The 19226-nt window shown below is 35.2% G+C and overlaps 1 protein-coding gene across 5 annotated transcripts in view; it reads right to left on the minus strand.

The window, feature by feature from the left end:
- LOC107803519 (ABC transporter C family member 2-like) overlaps nt 1–17987 on the minus strand; it is a 32741-nt gene extending 14754 nt beyond the window's left edge. Inside the window, exons 1-18 of one of the 5 annotated variants that reach the window (XM_075253429.1) lie at nt 17702–17729; nt 16633–16722; nt 15891–16328; nt 15506–15684; nt 14772–14811; nt 12397–12553; nt 10372–10486; nt 10151–10231; nt 10003–10027; nt 8851–8907; nt 7753–7818; nt 7121–7195; nt 6142–6249; nt 4362–4496; nt 3130–3236; nt 2947–3040; nt 2425–2592; nt 1167–1307 (exon numbers count right to left, since the gene is read on the minus strand). In XM_075253429.1, the coding sequence (XP_075109530.1) occupies nt 1167–1307; nt 2425–2592; nt 2947–3040; nt 3130–3236; nt 4362–4496; nt 6142–6249; nt 7121–7195; nt 7753–7818; nt 8851–8907; nt 10003–10027; nt 10151–10231; nt 10372–10486; nt 12397–12553; nt 14772–14811; nt 15506–15684; nt 15891–16223 (1881 nt within the window). In that variant the 5' untranslated portion in view covers nt 16224–16328; nt 16633–16722; nt 17702–17729. The other 4 variants (XM_075253430.1, XM_075253428.1, XM_075253432.1 and 1 more) reach the window with 4 other exon arrangements.
- Between the last annotated feature and the right edge of the window lie 1239 nt (nt 17988–19226).

Here is a 19226-nt window from a genome sequence, read left to right on the forward strand (position 1 = left end):
GAAATGCTCTAGATACAAAAGAGAGACCAGCTAAAAAGATTTATAAATTAATAAACCAAGTAGTCCAAAGTCCAACCTAATAACCAGATGATGACAAATAGAAGCTCGAAAAAGAACCAACAAAAATGCAAGTTCTTCAGCTTCTATGTCTTTCAGATTCCTCAAAAATGAAAATACTCTTAACATAGAAATTCCTTCAGACATAAGTTGAAGTAGGAGCATGACAACCTTCTGAGAAACGATATAGACATAAGAGAAGAATTGAAAGATGACTATGGTGGATTCAGAGATTTTCCAAGAACCTAGCAGAGGTACCATTAGCTGCCAACACAACCCCTCATACTAGGCTAAAATATTTCTAAGCCTGTCGGCGCAAATTATTCATTCCACTAGCCGCATCCTAGTTTGTCAAATAATTATGCAACAAATTGTACATAAATCGTACAGTTACATAATTCAAATTTCCTATGCTTAGCAGATGTGAGATAAGACCACACTAAACTGGGGCCATCCAAATATCCTGCACCCAACTAATGTGGTAAAATATAGCATCACTGTCCTTTCTCTTAGGAAACTATGGTTTAATCACAAAGCAACAAGCTATCTGCTCAAGCATACTCCATTTGCATCACTACCCAAGCATACCAGATCCCTTTCAAGGGACTACAGTACCAAGTTTTAGACCACAGATTACTTTCACAGTTATTTGTGCCCCAAATAATGACAGAAACCAAATTCATCATTAATATGTAACGTGCTACCAAGTAATCAAAATTGTGGCAGTAAAAAGTTGAGGTCCGAGTACACTTTTAAAGAGAAGAAAGAATTAAACTACCTGGAGAAGAATCTTTCTGGAAAGCAATAATAAATATGCAAGATATATAAGGTTTCCTGAAAAGGATGGGATTTCTCATTTATGAACAGATTCTTTAACGAGTGAAATGAAACAAGAAAAAAGGAAAAGAGGGAGGTTTACCTATTAATGACAAATGCATATCTACATAAACTTTAACTGTTCTTTTTTCCCTTCTGATAAGTATATGTTATGCCTTTACCCACTTCTGTTTATATAAAAACGTAAGAGGAGGCTAAAGGCTACCGCATTTATGTTTGCATGGCTAAGTGTACTTATTCTGGCAAAAGAAGATATCGACTAATGTGCAAACCTTTGATTCCCATGAAAAGCATCCATTCTTGATTGAAATGGCTGGAAGTCCAGGCTCAAGAGGTGGATTGGGTAGAAGTATTCTTTCTTCTGCTAAGAGAAGCTCTTCTAGACGTTTCAACGATACGTTTGCGTTAACAACCTGCAACAGCAGAAAATAGGTGCAACCATGTAAGTTAAGCAAAACAGCAGAATGAAAGAAGATCCCATAGATAGATTATGTTCTCTTGCTCACATAGAAATTTTAAAAAAAAAAAGGAGGAAAAGGGAAAAAAGATGCTAGTCTCTTTTTTCTCAAAATGCATGGAATGTTTTACTTTAACGGTAAAACTCCGGACCTGAGACTTAATGACGTGCTTATAACTTTTTCCTTTTTGAGGTACAAAGTGCATACCATATATTATCCACCACAATGCTTCTTGAGTAAAATAGAAAATAATTGACATTGTCAAAAAATTAAAATCAAGAAATTTTACAGAATAAAAAGTTAAAAGTCAAGAAATAGGAGGTGGCATATTTAACAAGCCAACTTTGGGTGATAAGGAAGAATAAATATAGACAAATTGGCCATTCTAGCGAGTTTTCAAAATGACATATTTGTTGCATCTGGGGGATGCTGATGTGATTAAAAATAATCACTTTAACTGGAGAAATATATTACTTTAGAAAGTAATTTTCTCACATGATAACCAGATTAACAACATTGATTTAATCAGAAACGAAATAATAATCAAAGAGAACAGGCCCTAAGATTCTGCTTAGGATGTGCTAATATTGAAATGCTGAATCCACCTGTCCAGAAACTGAATGTCACATGCTCCGGCAATGAAATAGACTTAAGGATATTGTGACAGTTATACAAGAATGAACACACTTAAATGTTATTCACCTCACCACAAAATTTTAGTATCTGATAATGTCATCACTGCTGACTAATTCTAGCTATTACCTTCAACTCAGATGGTTAGAAATGATAATGAATTTGTTTCCTTTTCCTCATTTTCTTTATTTTTCCTGGGGAGAGTGGTTAGGTGAGACATTTGACTGTCAAGTGTCAATTAGAAAATGAAACAATACTCAAGCAAGACTAATGAACTTCCGAGGAAGTAATCTTTCTTCTCTCTAACAGCCTAGAATAAATGCTACAACACCGATTCTTCAAAGACAGATATCAGCAAATTGAGGGTTCTTCAACAATTGAAATAGGCAGTAAAGCTATTTATTATCAGCATATGAGATTGTGAAGAAACATTTGAAACCTGTGTTATTATATTAGGAAGCATGAAAAGCGGAAAACGCAACACCGCGAACAAGGATAAAGATGTAAATGCCCTTGCTGGTGTTAGATCTCCTCCAAGTAACGAGAATACCCCAAATGAGATGACAATCACCACAACAGGAATACTGTTCAGAATGAAGCTATTCAACTGAAACAGATAAAAATGAAGAGGATATCAAAGTCAGGCCAAGAGGAAAAAATGAAGGAAAAAACAAGAACGACAAGTAAATTTTATATTGCAGCATTGGTGTCCTTTCTTTCTGCCCGCGGTCCCGCATAAGACAAGGTGAAGCAAACTGTTTTCATTCATGCAGTCTTGTCCATATATATAAATGTGTATGTGTATGGTCTTAGGTTAGGGGCATGAGAGTTAGTAAAATTGATTCAAGCTTTATTCTTGCGCCAATACAATATAATGCAACTTTGTTTTGACATCCACGGAAGGAACAATAACATTTCCTTCCAGAAAAACACAATTCATGCTTCTGGTAACATAACATACCGCTGCTAGTAATTGTGCTTTCCTATACCAAGTCAGCTCGTCATTCCGAACACCCTGAACCTTAGATTGGAAACTATTCTCCCATGCATAAGATCTGAAAAATACATATCACTAGAGTCACAAATCATTAAGCTGGGTAGTATATTTAGGGGTTACAAGCATGCTTCTGCGAATGAACTATACTTTACTGTGTCCATCGCAGCCAATACTTCATTCATGAGACCAATTCTCTTGTCTGTTCGCTGTAATCCTTCTTTTGTCAGTTTCTGCATCTTGCTTATAACATATGTCTGCATAACCCAAATATTTTTTCATTAAGACAATAGCAACAGTAACTTATTTAAGCAAGAGACTCCTGTGACATGAGAATGGAAGATATTAAGAATAGCTGTGCACACTCTAAGCAGACAAAAAAATGAAACAAGTAGAAAAAGAAAACAGTGTCAACACAACCACATGGGGAAAATGGACACTGACTTCACAGAATAAATAGTTTGATACCCAAACTCTATGCAGTCTCCCCTGAAGCGACATTAGGCAGGTGAATCCTTTACCAGTGAAATTATGGGTAAAAGTTTCCAAAGTCCAGGTAATGGATATACTAGTGCACAGGTTATGCTAATGGATGTTCTATATCTGCATAACAACACCCCCCTCCCTCCCCCCCCCCCAAAAAAAAAAAAAGAAATAAAGAAAAGGAAATTCTTCACTTCTTGAATACTCCAAAACAAAAAATCCATCAAAACCAAACAGCACCTTTGATTCCAGTCAAAATGGAACATATAATGGTTATTTGTGGCTATCGCTATCCCTCAATAATTTACTTTTTTGGGATTATTGAGGGATAATGATAACCACAAGTAATTACCCTCAACATCAAGTACTCATATGAGAACCTTCTTTTTATACTGCATAGGGTTGCATCAGACCAGTTTTCTGGAGCACATGTGATACTCCAGCTGTTACAAACATGTGTGTGCCTTAAAAGTAACTACCATTACTTAAATGATTTTACTCATGTACTTTAGGAGCACATGTCATACTCCAGTCATGATTTCATAACGACCCATGTTGTTTAAGATTCTCTATCATCTTTATACAACTTGTATTAGCAGTCTTCCATATTATATAATTATATTTATTAACCTCATCAAGAAAAATCTTGTATTTGTTAATTGAATTAAAACCATTTTGGATAATTCTATTAGCATAACCACTAGCTCCAAAAGAACTTGGCGTAAAAGCATTTGCCTTTAATTACAGAAACAACTCCCTTTCTTCTTGTTGCTCGAAAGTGCTCTTCCTCAAGCAAGCAGTAGATTCCATTATCAGGTATATAACAAAAAAGAGGAAATATATTCAAGAAAATTGTATAAAAGTTTTAAAGTGAGAAGAGGAAGAGAAAAGCTTCTTACCTGTACTGGAAACATAAGAACCAACATAAGTGCACCAAGAAGTGCTGCTACCCCCAATTGCTGGTAAAGAAGAACCAATGCAACGGTAATTCGAAGAGGAGCTGACCAAATAGTATGAAGTGACTGACATATTTGCTGGAGAAATAAAAAAAGGCACCAACGTCAACACAGCAAAAATTACATCTAAAAAAGATTTTTTAAACAGGATTTTAATTAATCTAGGCACTGAGAAATTCATAGAATAATGCTTCCGTTTTGTAAAAAGGTCGTTCAATGCCATCTCTGGTACTCTTCGAGATTCAGAAGCTTCCAATTGCAGAGAATTAGTGGTTGATCAAAATGTTAGGTCGTGGGAAGGGGGGGAAGGATTTCAAAGGAAGGAGCAAAACGATATTGTAAGGTCCTCCATGATAACATTCAAGCTATCACAAAGGCGGCCATTAGGCATTTGGTTCGTAGAGGAGTGAACCGTATCAGTGGGCTTATCTATGAGGATACACGTGTGTTTTCTAGAGAATGTGATTCATAATGCTGTTACCTATATCGAGCATGCTCGTAGGAAGATGGTGACTTCTATGGATTGTTGTGTATGCGATCAAGAGACAGTAGGACTTTCTATGGTTTTGGGGGTTAAGGGGATAATTGGTTCCGGCTTTTGTTTCCGCTGCAAAAGTCTTGCTGTCAAGATAAGGACAAGAATGATTACTATGGTTGATAAGGGATATGGGTTTTTCTTTAGCTTTTTTTTTTTTGGTGTGTGGGGGCTCTACTTTGGTGTAATTAGTGTGGTCTCCTATAGAGGACAGAGTTTATACTACTATTGGTTGTTCTGTAAGTTGGAATTGGTGAAAGTTGTTTTAGAATTTCCAATATTTGCTCTATTTCAATGAACATCACTGACTGATTCAGTTTTTCTTCTTCTTTCTGAAAAAAAAAAAAGTCATTCACTGGTGCTACGAAAATGCATCAAATAGTAATAATACTATGTTCTGTAGAATGGTGGGTACCATTTCATCTCAAGATGTTAACTTTTCATGAAGGGAATTTTATAAATTTATATATCCTAATATGGCCCCGACATATGGATCTGATTCTTTTATCTTAAGCACAGTATTTTCACCAATGTATTCGGTCAACCTTTTATGCTCCCGAAGGAGAGTTATCATCAAGTCTGCAATCTAGAAAATTACATACCAGATAGCCCAACCAAAGTAGTCAGTATCTTAAGATACAATTCGATGCAAGTCTTCGGTGCCATATATCTTATGACCTTATGTATTTAGTGCGTAAATTCAATTGTATCTTGTGATACAAATAACTATTCTGCGACCCTTGTATAATACGTTCAGGATTCTGAATTTTGTTGGATAGCATCTGATTCAGGTTGGTTCATGCAGGATATGACGGTGATATTGATAGTGAGATGAAAACAAAATTACTTTAAAGTCTTTAGTTTAATTGTCATTATCCTTTTGTTGCACTGTTGTAACTCGAATTTTCTACATTATCTTATTAAAATTGGGGCTTCTAGCATGTGTTTGGTCTCTCATTAATAAGCAATGATTGTCCATTCCTAAGCATTTTTTCCACGCATCCTTTTTAATGATGTTATGTATCTTATGATACAAGTATGGTTCAGAAATGGGCATATCAATAGGAGGAATCCATTCCTTAAATCAGCAAAATCTCTTCATCAAGCGAAGAAAGTAATGCTATAGAATATTCAACTTGTAGAAGATTGCAGAACTAAATAATATCAGCAGTAATGCAACCGACATGCCTGAAGTGCTTCCGAATCTGTTGTCATCAAATTGGTTATCTTTCCTGATGCAAACTTTTTACGACTTTCATGGGTTAACCTCAAAGACTTCCGGAAAACTGCTGCAACCTACAAAAGCAATTGGGGTTAAAACATAACATAATCGTACCATCAGTGAATCAACAATGATTTATAAAGTTAAATAGTTGATGAGCTTTATATACCAGCAAGGACAGAGACTGATGGAGCTGAACATATACAGAGCCTACAAGAAGCTACGAGCAGCTAAACTAACTCCACAGAATAACTTAAAAACAATAAACACGACAATGCACAAATACAAGTCAAATTACGAAATCACTTTGACTCATATCAATAGTCACTCAAAAGAGAGTTTTAACAGACAACCTAACAAAGTATTTCCAATATGAATCAAATTTAATGGTTAGTGTAATAATTGATCTCCGGCCCTTCTGCAATGCAAGTGTAGAACTAGCAAAATTGAGCATACATAATTTGGTTTTAACGGGTAAAAGAAATTCCCGGCTGCTAACATATACCTATATATATTTTGTGTTAGGTGATCGTAAAATATTCTATCCAGCAGGATGATTATTGTCATGAAAATTAATGCAAAAAAACAAGGACTATGGCCAAAACATAATTACAAGTACAGGAGCCAGCGATTCAAACGACTCCTGATAGCTATTAAAAATAAGACAAACCTGAGATCCAAGTCATGCATGTTAGGATAAAACAGAAAGGGAGAAGAATAAACCTCATAGAGAAATATCAGCTATCAATAGAAATTGTAGTTCATACATAAGCGAACACAGAAAAAGGAAAAAAAGAGGATGAAGAAGGTTGGTGATATATACCCATTGTATTACATAATCCCAACATTACAGAAATTTATGTCACCTCTAAATGTAATCTAGGAGGCTTGGACAAACACTAGAAAGAAGAGAGGACGATAGAATATAGAAAGAATCTGAATTACCAAAGTAGATCTGAGGCGAAATCCAACACGCATGACATTCTGAAAATACTGAGCTTCACACAGAACTCCAAACACCTAGAAGAGAATTTGTGCTTAAATAATGTCAGTTTCACAGTTGCATATCAAACAGAGCCAGCCAGAGGCCAATGGTGGAAGAAAGTTAATTAAAGTTTATTGAAAAGAAAAAACTATAAGGTTCTAATCACACTCTCAGTAGGTGTCACAGGAATAGGCGAAAAGAACACTAATGTTAAATTAGAAAAAGGGAAGAAAAGGCAGATTTTATATATGTCAAAAAGAATATTTCTTTTGTGTGTGTGGGGGGGGGGGTGTTGAGAGAGAGAGAGATTAAATATATGGCCTCCAGCTAATTGCATAAATTTTCTTCAGTCAGACCAAAAAGGCCTCAAACATATAGCAGCTACATATCAATGTCCACTATAGGTTCACCAAACATAGGTACTAGGACCTTTATGCATGCCAATTCAATTTGACGTAACCACTGCGTAAGATTTGGTTTTTCAGAGTTAGTCCAATATGCAAGCAGGCTGAAGACATTTTCTGAAATAGTCAAATACAGAGAGACCAGACTATAGTATCTTGGTATTCACAGGTTGGCATAGAATTCATACCACTCCAACAAAAATCGTGAATGCATAGATGTAGCCTATCCATGCTGGATCACCTCGTTGCATAGACTGTTGGATGGAGATAAAAGAGATAATGATCAGATGTCAGAAAATTTTAAAAGATAAAAGAACAAGAGTGAAATCAAATGGAAGGAATTCTAACAAGCCATTATCAGATCATCTCCAAACATTATGATGTCAAGCATGGACATTATTTGTATTGAAAACTACCACTTTTAAAGGGTAATTTTCACATCACGATCACAATTGACTTTGTTAACCTAATTATGCACATCAGAGAAATGTAAACAATGAATAAGAAATATCACTACTTTTGGATAAATATTAATTCATCTTGGTGTGGCACCAAGGATGCAACGATGCATATCAAATACAAACCAGATGACTTGCAATTCAGAGAGTATAAATTAAGATTTTTTTATAAGCATATAAAATAAGATTTGTACTCAACCAAAGCAAAAGAGAAGCTAATGGCAATGATGGTTACCAAAATAACAATAACCAAATGGTAGTCTTAGGCTTCAGGAAAGTTGCTAATCCCTTCAAAACTTTTCCAAACTCCTCCATATAAAGTTCCAAATAAAAACCAATATGGAACCACACCTCACAACAGGCCTGCTGCATGATCAGAAAAAGATAAGGATATCCTTATTCCTTACCACATCCCTACTTGCCTCAAATACATGAAGCACCAACTAAAAACTATAATTGTGCTCCTTTCGTATCCTATCATCTAGGTTGCAACCTTTATCCCACTTTTCTTGTCAAAAAGAAAAACTATGTACTTACTGCTGCATTCCAAAGGCCAATAAATGATAATTTTGGTGGAGATCATTTTAAGAAGTTTACAGGTGCAGGTATAAAAGGACAAAAGGAAGAAGGTACCTAAAACTAGTTGGGAGTTACAAAAACCTCATCACCGATCCACAACTACTCTAGCCATCAAAGCAAGTATAAAATAAATTAAGATGCCAGAAGATATTGGTAAACCATCATTTTTTCAGGACACAAATGCGGTCTGAATAAAAGTCCTTACAAGCATCAATTTACAGAATGTGCAATACTGCAATTGCTTTTTACCTGTAAGAGTTGGTTTAGAATAAGTGGTCCAATGAACTGGGAAGCATCATTTCCAATCTACATGTTGGAAAAGAAACATAGAGAAGTTACAAATTTGTTATTTCAACTAAATACTCATGATATAAGAAAACAAATGTTACTTCAAAAACATGTCTTCAGTATGCCTTATAGTACTTCCGGTAGATAAAACATAAAATTTGTAAGACAACACATGCCTAAACTTTGGTGTTTACAAAGTCAAATTAACTAAAACACATTTATCTTATACACGTATTTCAGAAAGTAAAAAGTTATGTAAGGTAGAAGAGAGAAGGGAAAAAAGAAATGTACAGATATAGAACTATGAATGTGTGCTGCATACATAAATTTATACATGTGCGCACGTGAATACATCTCCATATTATTGATGCAAGCAATGCAAACTTCTACATACATCTAAATAGCAATAAGAGCTTATCCTCCAAACTAGTTCAGAGTTGGCTATAGAATCCTCTATATCCATTTGGCCCCATTCAGCCTGTTTCATTTTACTACTTAAAACTTGCATAAATTCATTATGGATACAGATATGTCAACTTCCCATCTGAAGCAGAACTTTCAGAAAGAAGGTTTTTTGACAAACAGACCACTCTTAAGAGGTGGTAAAAGTCCAAAACTCTCGTAAACATCTACAAGTGCTCCCATGTAAAGCCGAGCAATCATGATATATAAGAACCCCTCTCTCTATCTAACTATATCTCCCCCTCTCCCTCTACATCTTTAACTCTCTTTCTTCCTTTCTCTCTCTCTAAGACCTGCAACTTCTGCGGGTAGTTTCAGAAAGCATACCTAATGACACTATGCTTCACATATAGTGTACTTCTGGACATCAGTTTCCATTGACGATGAAAGGAACAGTTACTAGTATATACGCATATGCCAATATTCAATCATGCAACATATTCTAGACTTCAATCTAATAACGAGAAGATACGAATATGGTTCCAGAAGTGAGCCTTCTAAGTACAAAGAGCAAGCTTGTCCACTTCCTTAAACTTGTAACATAAATTAAAGATCAAGCATAAAGCTTTTACGTGATGCATTCTGATTATGATCTGATTAATTCAAGAACTATTAATAACCAGCTAAGATGTAACAGGTGAAATCAACTACCTTCCAGAAGCCTCCCCACCAAAACCTGCAAACATAGAAAGATGGAAAAATGTTTAGTAACAACAAATATCAACTGATCGAGCAATGTATATCTTTGGTATGAAAAATCAGCAAAACAGAAGTATGAAACATAGGCAAACATTTTTACCTTCCACCAAGACTACGGTTTAAAGCTCTTAAAAGCCATGGTTTAGGTCTTTGAGCCTCCTCTGCCCAACTCTTTTGAAACCTAAATAGTTTATCAGAATGTTAATATATCTGCTTCACCAAATTCGGTTTTGACTTTCTTTTCCCCAATAAGGTAGTCACTTTCTGGGATTTAAACTAAATCTTAAATGATGAAAAGAAGAAGGAAGGGAGCACACTTACGAGTTGTTCAGAGTTTCAGTGCGATCCCAAGTATCCAGTTTCCACACATCCTTTTCTGTTAATGGTCTTTTATAACCAAGTTGCATAAGAGGATTCATCCATGAAAAAGTAATTTCTGCATAAGAAAGTGAGTGGCAAATATCAGGTCCCTTGCAGCTGGATGCTGATCAAAAGGAAAATAATTGATTACAGATATGCTATTAATTTCTCCTCTCCTGAACAAGTTATTTCGCGAATACTTTTCTTTCTTAAAAAAGTTAAGGTAATTTCATCAATAGGCACACCAAGATGGAATCAAAAGCTTTATACTACATTGATTTAGCTGAGAGCTTCAGAAGAATCTAACTATTAAAATACAAAGTAACTCTTCACACTCTATGGAGAAACTGTCGACAGCTTTAGAACCTCGTTGCTCTTCCCTTTCCGAACTAACCATTAAGCGCAAAGGGTAGGCCTACTTTCCATGCTTCCTTACTTCTATCTTCTATCTTCTATCTTCTATCTTCTATCTTCTATCTTCTATCTTCTTCAACCTCCACTCACCAGAGTAAGAAGAATACAATACCCTGCTATACTGAATAAGAAAAAGAAAAATCTACAATTCATTTGTACATCTGCAGAGTACCAAAGCAAATACTCTATATCTTCATAGTGAATTTACACATAAAGCGCCAGCTCACGACAGTCCTCTTCTTACTTAGATATTTGCTACAACCATTTCTGGTAGCCCATTACAAAAAGAAACATCCATTGGCCCCTGTTTCCAGATGGAATTCCATATACATCTTGGGTGACCTGCTTTGAAAATGCATGCATAAAAAAGATTTGGCTTCGAGCATCTTCCTCTTAGACCTTTTCCATAGCATACTCTTCTTTCCAATAACGCAAGGAATAACAGATGCATGATCACAGAGATCCAAGGGCACGAATCTTCAAAGTTGCCAAACCACATACATCGAACCAAGTGTGAATGCGGTTACCCCCCCCCCCCCCCCACTTCAAAGTTACTGAATTTGAGAAGATGAACTTCCCTTACATTATCCCCTTCCACAAACCCATCCAAAGCAAGCTTGTAGCTTCCTTCAGCAATACACAAATTAAAGCCAACCTTTGATTTTATTACCTGTACAAGCATATTTGTGTCTAACTCTTTAAAAAAATTAAAGCCAACCTTTGAACCTGGATGGCATCGACTCCACCAAATTCAAAATTTTTATGGATTTTCGGCCATCTCTGACTAACTACGTTACCATCAGGTACACCAATTGTATTACCAGGAAGGACATACTAAAAAAAGAGTTCCCCATATAAGTGGAACTTTGATGCCCCAGGAACCATCTTTGGAGAAAAGTAATACTTAAACTTTTGAAAGACACGGCTTGTTGGCACCACAGTCCACAGGCATGGATTTACACACCAGCTTTTCCTTCTGCAAGAACTGTTATGTAAAGTTCTTTCCTTAATCAATCTGGGATTGTAGAAGTCCTAGAATTCTCCATATTTACTTTGCTTACCCTTTTAAGTGTCTCCTTCCTCCAACTTGTTCACCGTCCCTTTGTCTGTGCCAATCTTATATCCAACTCTTTCTACACTTGGAAGCTAATGTTTGCCCATATGAATAGACATCTGTGCATGATGAAACTACCAATTTGGGAGCTAATAACATATTTGTAGTCTCCCATCAGACCAAACACTAATTTAAAACTCCCCATACCCCCTCTCACCAAAGAAATAAGAAATGAAGAGGTCAAAGTAGAATTTATCAACGAGACGCAAGTGTGCTGAAGTTCATAGGTGGACATATACATCCATAGATAGATATCACATTACTAGACGGATGTTATTTTTCATAAATATGATGCATCAGTGATTTGGTCAAGTACTCAAGTTACCAGGATCTGGCCCCAGTTGGGAAGTAACTGAATTCCATATCAGCCGAAATCTGTGCTCATGTCATAATTAAACTTATGAAGGACGTTAAAACCTAAATTATTAAGTGCTTAAAAAAATTATCTAGTCACATACTTGCAAATATGTTGACATGCCTCTCCGGACAAATCTGCTCTGCTCCAGGAAGTTCTTCATATGCAGTGTCATCAAAAGATTCACTTCGAAGTGGGGAGTAGCCGGGATAAGGATCCATATTAGGAATATAAAACAGCAGCAACAATCCAAACAATACCTACACATAAGAAACAATAAGACTGGACTCCGCTTAATCCTTTACTTAAAAGTTAAAACCATGCGATCCAATAATTCCCTCATAAGAATGTGCCCTTAACTTCAAGAGTGCAAATTGGCAATCAAATATTGAGTCAATCCCATGCTTAAAAAATGACTACACTATCTTACTAATGAAAAGTTGAATTATCTATTTAGCCTCAGGGATAGACACAGCGCACTCCAAACATAGAGTGCCTACATGGAATGATGGATTTGTCTCCTCTAGTTTTCAACTAAGTTGCTCCAACACGGGTGAGGGTGTTCGACACGGGTGCATATCTAGAGGTCGGATCCTTCTAGATGTAAATCCTAAGATTCGGAGATACGGATCGTAGCACGGATACGGGTGCGGGGATCCAGCTAAAAATAATTTAAAAACATAAAAATATCTCTAAATTATGAGAAGTTTTGTGTAAATGATTGATTTCTTAGATAAAATATGCTATTTCCTTCAAATTTACTCTAGTTTTGGTTCTGATTTCGGGAATCAAATTGTATCTCGTCTCGAATTTTTCTGTATGTAGTGGTCAAAGTACCCAAAATTGTTTAACCAGATCCGGTATGGATCCCATACCCACACCCATACTAGTATCGTGTCGACACGGGTGCGGCACCTAAACTGCCATGTCGGAGCAACTTAGGTTTCAAGCTTCATTCAATTCAATCTTCATAATATTTTGATCCAGGTTTGTGTAAAGAGAATTCATAAATTGGGCTTCAATTCAATGGCATCATTCTGTGAAGTCTTGGTAATTTCAAGCATAAATTCAAATTAATCGAGAACAATTTTTTATTATTTAATAGTTTAGAATGACAACAAGTGTCAATTTATATCAAAAGTAGGGAACGAGACCTAAAACAGTCTCACAAGAATTGGTAACTAAACAGTCACTGCATGGTTTGGGACAATATATTGGCAATGCTGATAAGGAATATCAAGGAACACCGATTAGTCAACATATACCCCACATCCAATATACCATCCATTTCATTTTATGTGTCTTAGTTTGACTAGGCACGAAATTTAAGAATGCAAAGAATATTTTTGAAACTTGTGGTCTTAACGAAAAGTGTGTTTAACATACCAAAATTATCCTTTGAATCTTGGTCCTAGACATGTCATGTCATTCCTATAAATCATTAAGGGTAAAATGGGAATGTTGGAATAAAAAGTTAACAAATATAAAAATGTGGCGTTCTTTTTGAAACAAATCAAAAAGAAAAGACTCAAAAATTGTAAGCGATAACAATTTTAAATTTGGCACATCAAACTTCAGAATTTGACTATGTAAAAAGATGTATAGTTTGTGAAATTACACACAATTGTAGCATGAGTAGAATGTCTGCTACTCATTGCTTATAACCAACTTCAAGGGGGAAAAAACTTTACTTTGATAGTATTGGGACCTTCTGGTGACACCATAAAGGAGTTGTATTGCAAGTCACATATTTTATTCTCTCATGCTCTTGGTCCTATTTGATGAACTTGTGTTTTATTTCCCTTTTAAGTAAATTTATCACAACACACCAAGAAAAGCTTTAATTCTGAGGGAAAAATAACTGCTAATGTACTCACAGATTCCAAATTTTCCTATTTCACCAGTAATACCAAAACCATTCACAAAAATGGAGTTTCTTCACTATGCAACTATTTACTTTTAACACAAAGACCAGAAAAGGACTAACCCTACCATCTTTTCGAATTCAGGAATATTTCATGAACTATAAACACAGGAAGTAATAAAAATTTCTCTGTTCTGGGAAAATTCCAGAAGCATGAAATACAAAGAAAATTGTGAAATGAAAGAAGATAAAAGTAAGTTAGATTAAGACTCCAATAAGGTAAAGCAACTTTTGCTCCACGGTGAGTTCCAAACTCCAGTCCAATCATTAAGCTTACTTTCCCTTGTTTTTATTCCAAGGTCGGATTCGGGTAGGTAGCTCGAACATAAAGTTATTGTCGGAATGGTGGGAATTATTGTAGAACCAGGACTTAAAGATAAAGTTATAAGAGGTAAAACGAGTTGGGAATATGACTATTGCATTATGGCTTGTACGAGAAAGGAGACAATCAATGTAATTAGTGCATATGCTCCACAAATACGCTCAAGTAACATTTCTTGACTATTCACATGATATGAACTCTAGAGCACATGAAAGATGAGAAAGCAACAAACCTGGACAGCAACCTCACTGATGTACAAATACAGTACTGATCTGCAGATAAAGATAACAGCTTTGATTAGCAAGAAAAGAGAAAGATGTGAATGAGATTGTTCAAACGGGTGAGTATATCTGTTCATATCAGAATTTTAAGAGCTTTAAAACTCAAATCTACAAAGAAAATAATGACCCCTGATATGCCACCTAAACATCAACCGGAAACAGCAGGCATTGAGCCATTGACTAGTGATATTGCTCAGCTCCCACTATTTTTTAGCTTGTACCCATAAAGACCTTCATCAGAACTAGAGCAGCAGCTTATATTCAGGACTTGTTCTTTTTTATTTTCCTTTTCCGTGAAGGAATTATTGTTGACAAGCAGGGACCATCCTCAACTCACAATGAGATTTTACTTATACTTTTAATTATTTCCCCTATTCTTCTTTTTTTTCTTTTTTCTTTTTTCTTTTTGGTGTTAGGGGTTTCTGTGTGGGGGGTTGGGGATAAAATCATAGCCCATGAATGAGAAAATATACTCATGGGTGACTCAGAAGATTTTGCTAAGGATGCAGTTATAACTCTAATACAAAGCACGCTCACTAAGAACCGTAACTGGGGGCGGGCGTGGCGGGGAAGGGGAGGGTCAGAATAAGAAACCCCCCCCCCCCAACACACACACACACACAAACGCAAAAACCTTCATAAATTGTATCAGTTCAAGAACTATCCAAGTGGGGGAACAACATACCCATTATAGTACTCTTTCACAGTCAGGATAAGATTAAGCATCACCACGTCCCCTACCAAACTGTATATTACTCCAAACCGAACAGACCACCTGGCCTCACGGATATATACCTTCGTCTCGAGAACAATCATCACCAGCATAGAGCACCAAGCAAGAGCCTCGATAGTCAAAGAAATTATCTGAAGAATGATAATATGGCAAGAAGTTAGAAGTGGCAAAATTCACACATAGATATCTGTATACGTCCCCTCTGATAGAAAATCTATTTATCTAGGTACTAGCATACCGGACTCATACCCTTAAAGGAATTTTAAAATTCATAATATTAGCTTCACAAGCCGCATATTTAATCTAAGCACACACTATATCATAGAAAGAGACCTACCTCATATGGGGCAAGACCAGGTTGTCCATCTACATTCAAGGCTGACATTCCCATGACCAATCTAAACAAAGGTTCAGCAGTGCAATAAGCAGCTAACAGACCCAGCATGTAGTTATAGTAATTTGACCTCAAGCGGAACCTTTGGACTGAGAGGTCTTTTGTCATTTTCCATAGTCGGTATAAGCACAAGGCTAAAAGGACTAGATGACAAACAGAGATAACCAGAGTGTTTGTTCCGCATGGGGTATAAGCACCAAAGGCATTTTCGACAGCCTTTGACCACACACCGTTTGCCACTGGTTGGCAGTACCAATCCAATGGCTTGAAAACCATTGTTAATGATACCCCGTGTAACCCTCTACAAGCCCAATACTTTCTCGTACTCTGCCTCTCCTTCAAATGAAAATCATGTACCTCTGCATCACCTCTGTATTTGGCCTGCAAGAATATAAGCTTATTGCTCTCAGCGTATCAAGCACATTTCCCCTATTCAGAGTCATGAAATAATTTGACAATGATAAGTGCAGTATAAATTTTTCAGCTTTATTTGCAAGATATAGGTCAACTCATTAACATGAGCGAATGCAGAGTTCAGGCAGCAGGTAGGTTCACGCCCAGTCCACTGCATTCGGCTATAATTACGCATATGCAGTTGAAAATTTTTTGTACAACTTATATACTTAAACTGGATTTGTACCAATTGCTAGAGAGTTGTGATGGGTATCATGTACTCCGCACCCACCTAGTTAAAATCTTGAATACACCTCTAGTCATTAATTAGTTGCTCCCTGAGTATATCTTTCAACGAAGATCAACCTTTCCCAATACAAACCTAACATGAGAAGTTAATTCATGAATTATATTTGTCTATATCTTTTCGTTTTCCACACAAATAGGAATCTCACAACATCAATTTATTTTCAGCATTTAACATCACTTGGGGAAAAAAAAAATAGGCTAGATTGAAATGTACAGACTTAAAAAGAAAATGCAGAAGTCAACTGATTCGTAATTGTAACCTCAAAGCAACACAAATAAAAGTTCAAAGGATCCGTAAATGCAAATAAATAAAAAATCCTCCCAGTAGTGTAGTTACCTACTAGCTTCTAAGCAATAGAAAACAGTTTACAGTACAATTAGCATAATCACACATGTGTGGCCGAGTGGTCAATAGAAAACAGTTTCCCGTCAAAGGCAAAAAACAGGGAGTAATTTCTTTCCATTTGCCTTGGTAGAGAGTTACCCGGTACCTATGCGGGTGGGAGGTGGCAGGTACCGGGTGAAATAGTGGAGGTGCGCACAAGCTGGCTCGAACACCATCATCGTTAAAAACAAAACTAAAAGGCATAATCACGCATACCGTAAATCACCTTAAAATATGAATCCAGCAAAAGGACAATTTCTGAAATGGGAACTACATAAGTCATAACATCTATATTTCTAGAAAAAAGGTAAAAGATTAAGCTAGATTTGAAGTCTTGGGAAGGAAATGTAGAAGTCAACCTCTTCAGAAATATCAATCACAAAAAAGCACAGCAAATTTCTATATTATTCAAGTCCAAAAGATCAACCAAAATCATCCCAGAAGCGGCTACTCAGCCATAGTTAATAATACAATTAACATAAGTAATAAACTGATATTAGATTACCTCAAAAAATGAACCAAACAAAAGTATACTTTTTGAAACTTCTTCACAGAGAAATCAGTTAAAAAAAAAAACTTACCAAAGAAATAGGAAAAATAAAGTAACCAGATTTGTAGGAAAAGATAGCGTCAAACAAAACGGCGAGTGGAAGAGAAAAAGAGATACCTTTTGGATGCTTTCTGCGGAGAGGACGAGAGCGAAAAAGTGTTTAGATTCTATGCAAACTTTATATATTATTCGGTGTTCAGTGTTGTCTCATGATAGAATAATGATTTGTGGATCCAAATAAATTTTGGAATTTAAAAAATAAAATTAATAAATAAAAAAATACTCCACTAGTTGTAGCAGTAGTAGTATAATTTTGAAAGTGGAAAAATGGAGCTTCGTCAGCGATGACGATAATTTTCTGAAAAATTGGAGGAGAAAAGTCAAAATTACTTTATAGGAGGCTAATTCAGCGAAATTGTTTGGTGAAGGCTGAAGAATATAAAAAGGAAATATTTAAAGGATAATTTAGAGGGTGTTTTGGGTAAGCAGTGAGGTCTTGTTAGATTTATAAGTAGGCGTTTGGACATTAATATTATAATTTTTGAGAAAAAAATTAGTATTTGAAGTTAAATAAAAAAATAATATTTAAAATTTAAAATTATGTTTATACATGCATTTCACTTGAAAAAATGTTACAGTTTTGTGAGTGGGGCAAAAAATTCTAGAAATTTAGAAAAAGTGGTCAAAACTACTTTTTCGTCCTTGAAAAACTCATTTTCCAAAAATTTCTAAGAACTTGCAACACAAACATATTTTTTAAGAAAAATTTAAAAAAATATGGACAAACGGAGTCTAAGTACTTTTCTGGTTTAATTATGGGTTTGCTAAACACTAAAAGCTTTTAATAAGAAAATCAGTTGAAAGTAATAAGTTGACCATTTTTAATTAACTTATATTTTTTTTAGTATATAAGCACATTTGTCCTTTCCCGGCAAGGATATTTTTAAACGTATACCTTATCTAAATAGTTTTAAGAATATTCAATCATTTTAGTAATACTAGTCTTACGATACGCGCGTTACGCGTGTACCTTATCTAAATAAATAATATATCTTTAAATAATTATGCAAATATTTTATTAAAATTATGTCTGAGTTATCATAAATAAAAGTGTAAGTTTGTAAAATTGAGAAATATTAATTCTGTGTACCTAACTGAATAAAGGGAAGAAATTACTATATAAAAATTATCAATCATCGGCATATTAAAAGTATAAGCCAATATATAAATACTGAAAATGTTTAAAAGAAATCAAGCGATCATCATTTATAAAAATAATATTTTTTTCAAAAAATTTTGTTGTTGATGGAGGGGGGTGTAATTCCTAGTTTTTTATTTTCTTAAATCTTATATTTTCTATCATGAAGTTTTATCTCTAGATTATTCATCAAAAGTTTTTCAATTTTAGTGAACATGTTCATATGATAAATATGGAAAATTATTTAAATCTTATATTTTCTATCATGAAGTTTTATCTCTAGATTACCCATCAATAGTTTTTCAATTTTAGTGAACATCTTCATATGATAAATATGAAAAATTATTTTTTCATAAAATATATTTTTAAATATATCTAATTGAGTGGATAAAAGCTTAAATTTTTGTATATCTGTAAATTTATAGGCTTTCAATATTATTTATT

Source organism: Nicotiana tabacum, chromosome 5 (assembly GCF_000715075.1).
Source record: "Nicotiana tabacum cultivar K326 chromosome 5, ASM71507v2, whole genome shotgun sequence".
Lineage (NCBI taxonomy): Eukaryota > Viridiplantae > Streptophyta > Magnoliopsida > Solanales > Solanaceae > Nicotiana > Nicotiana tabacum.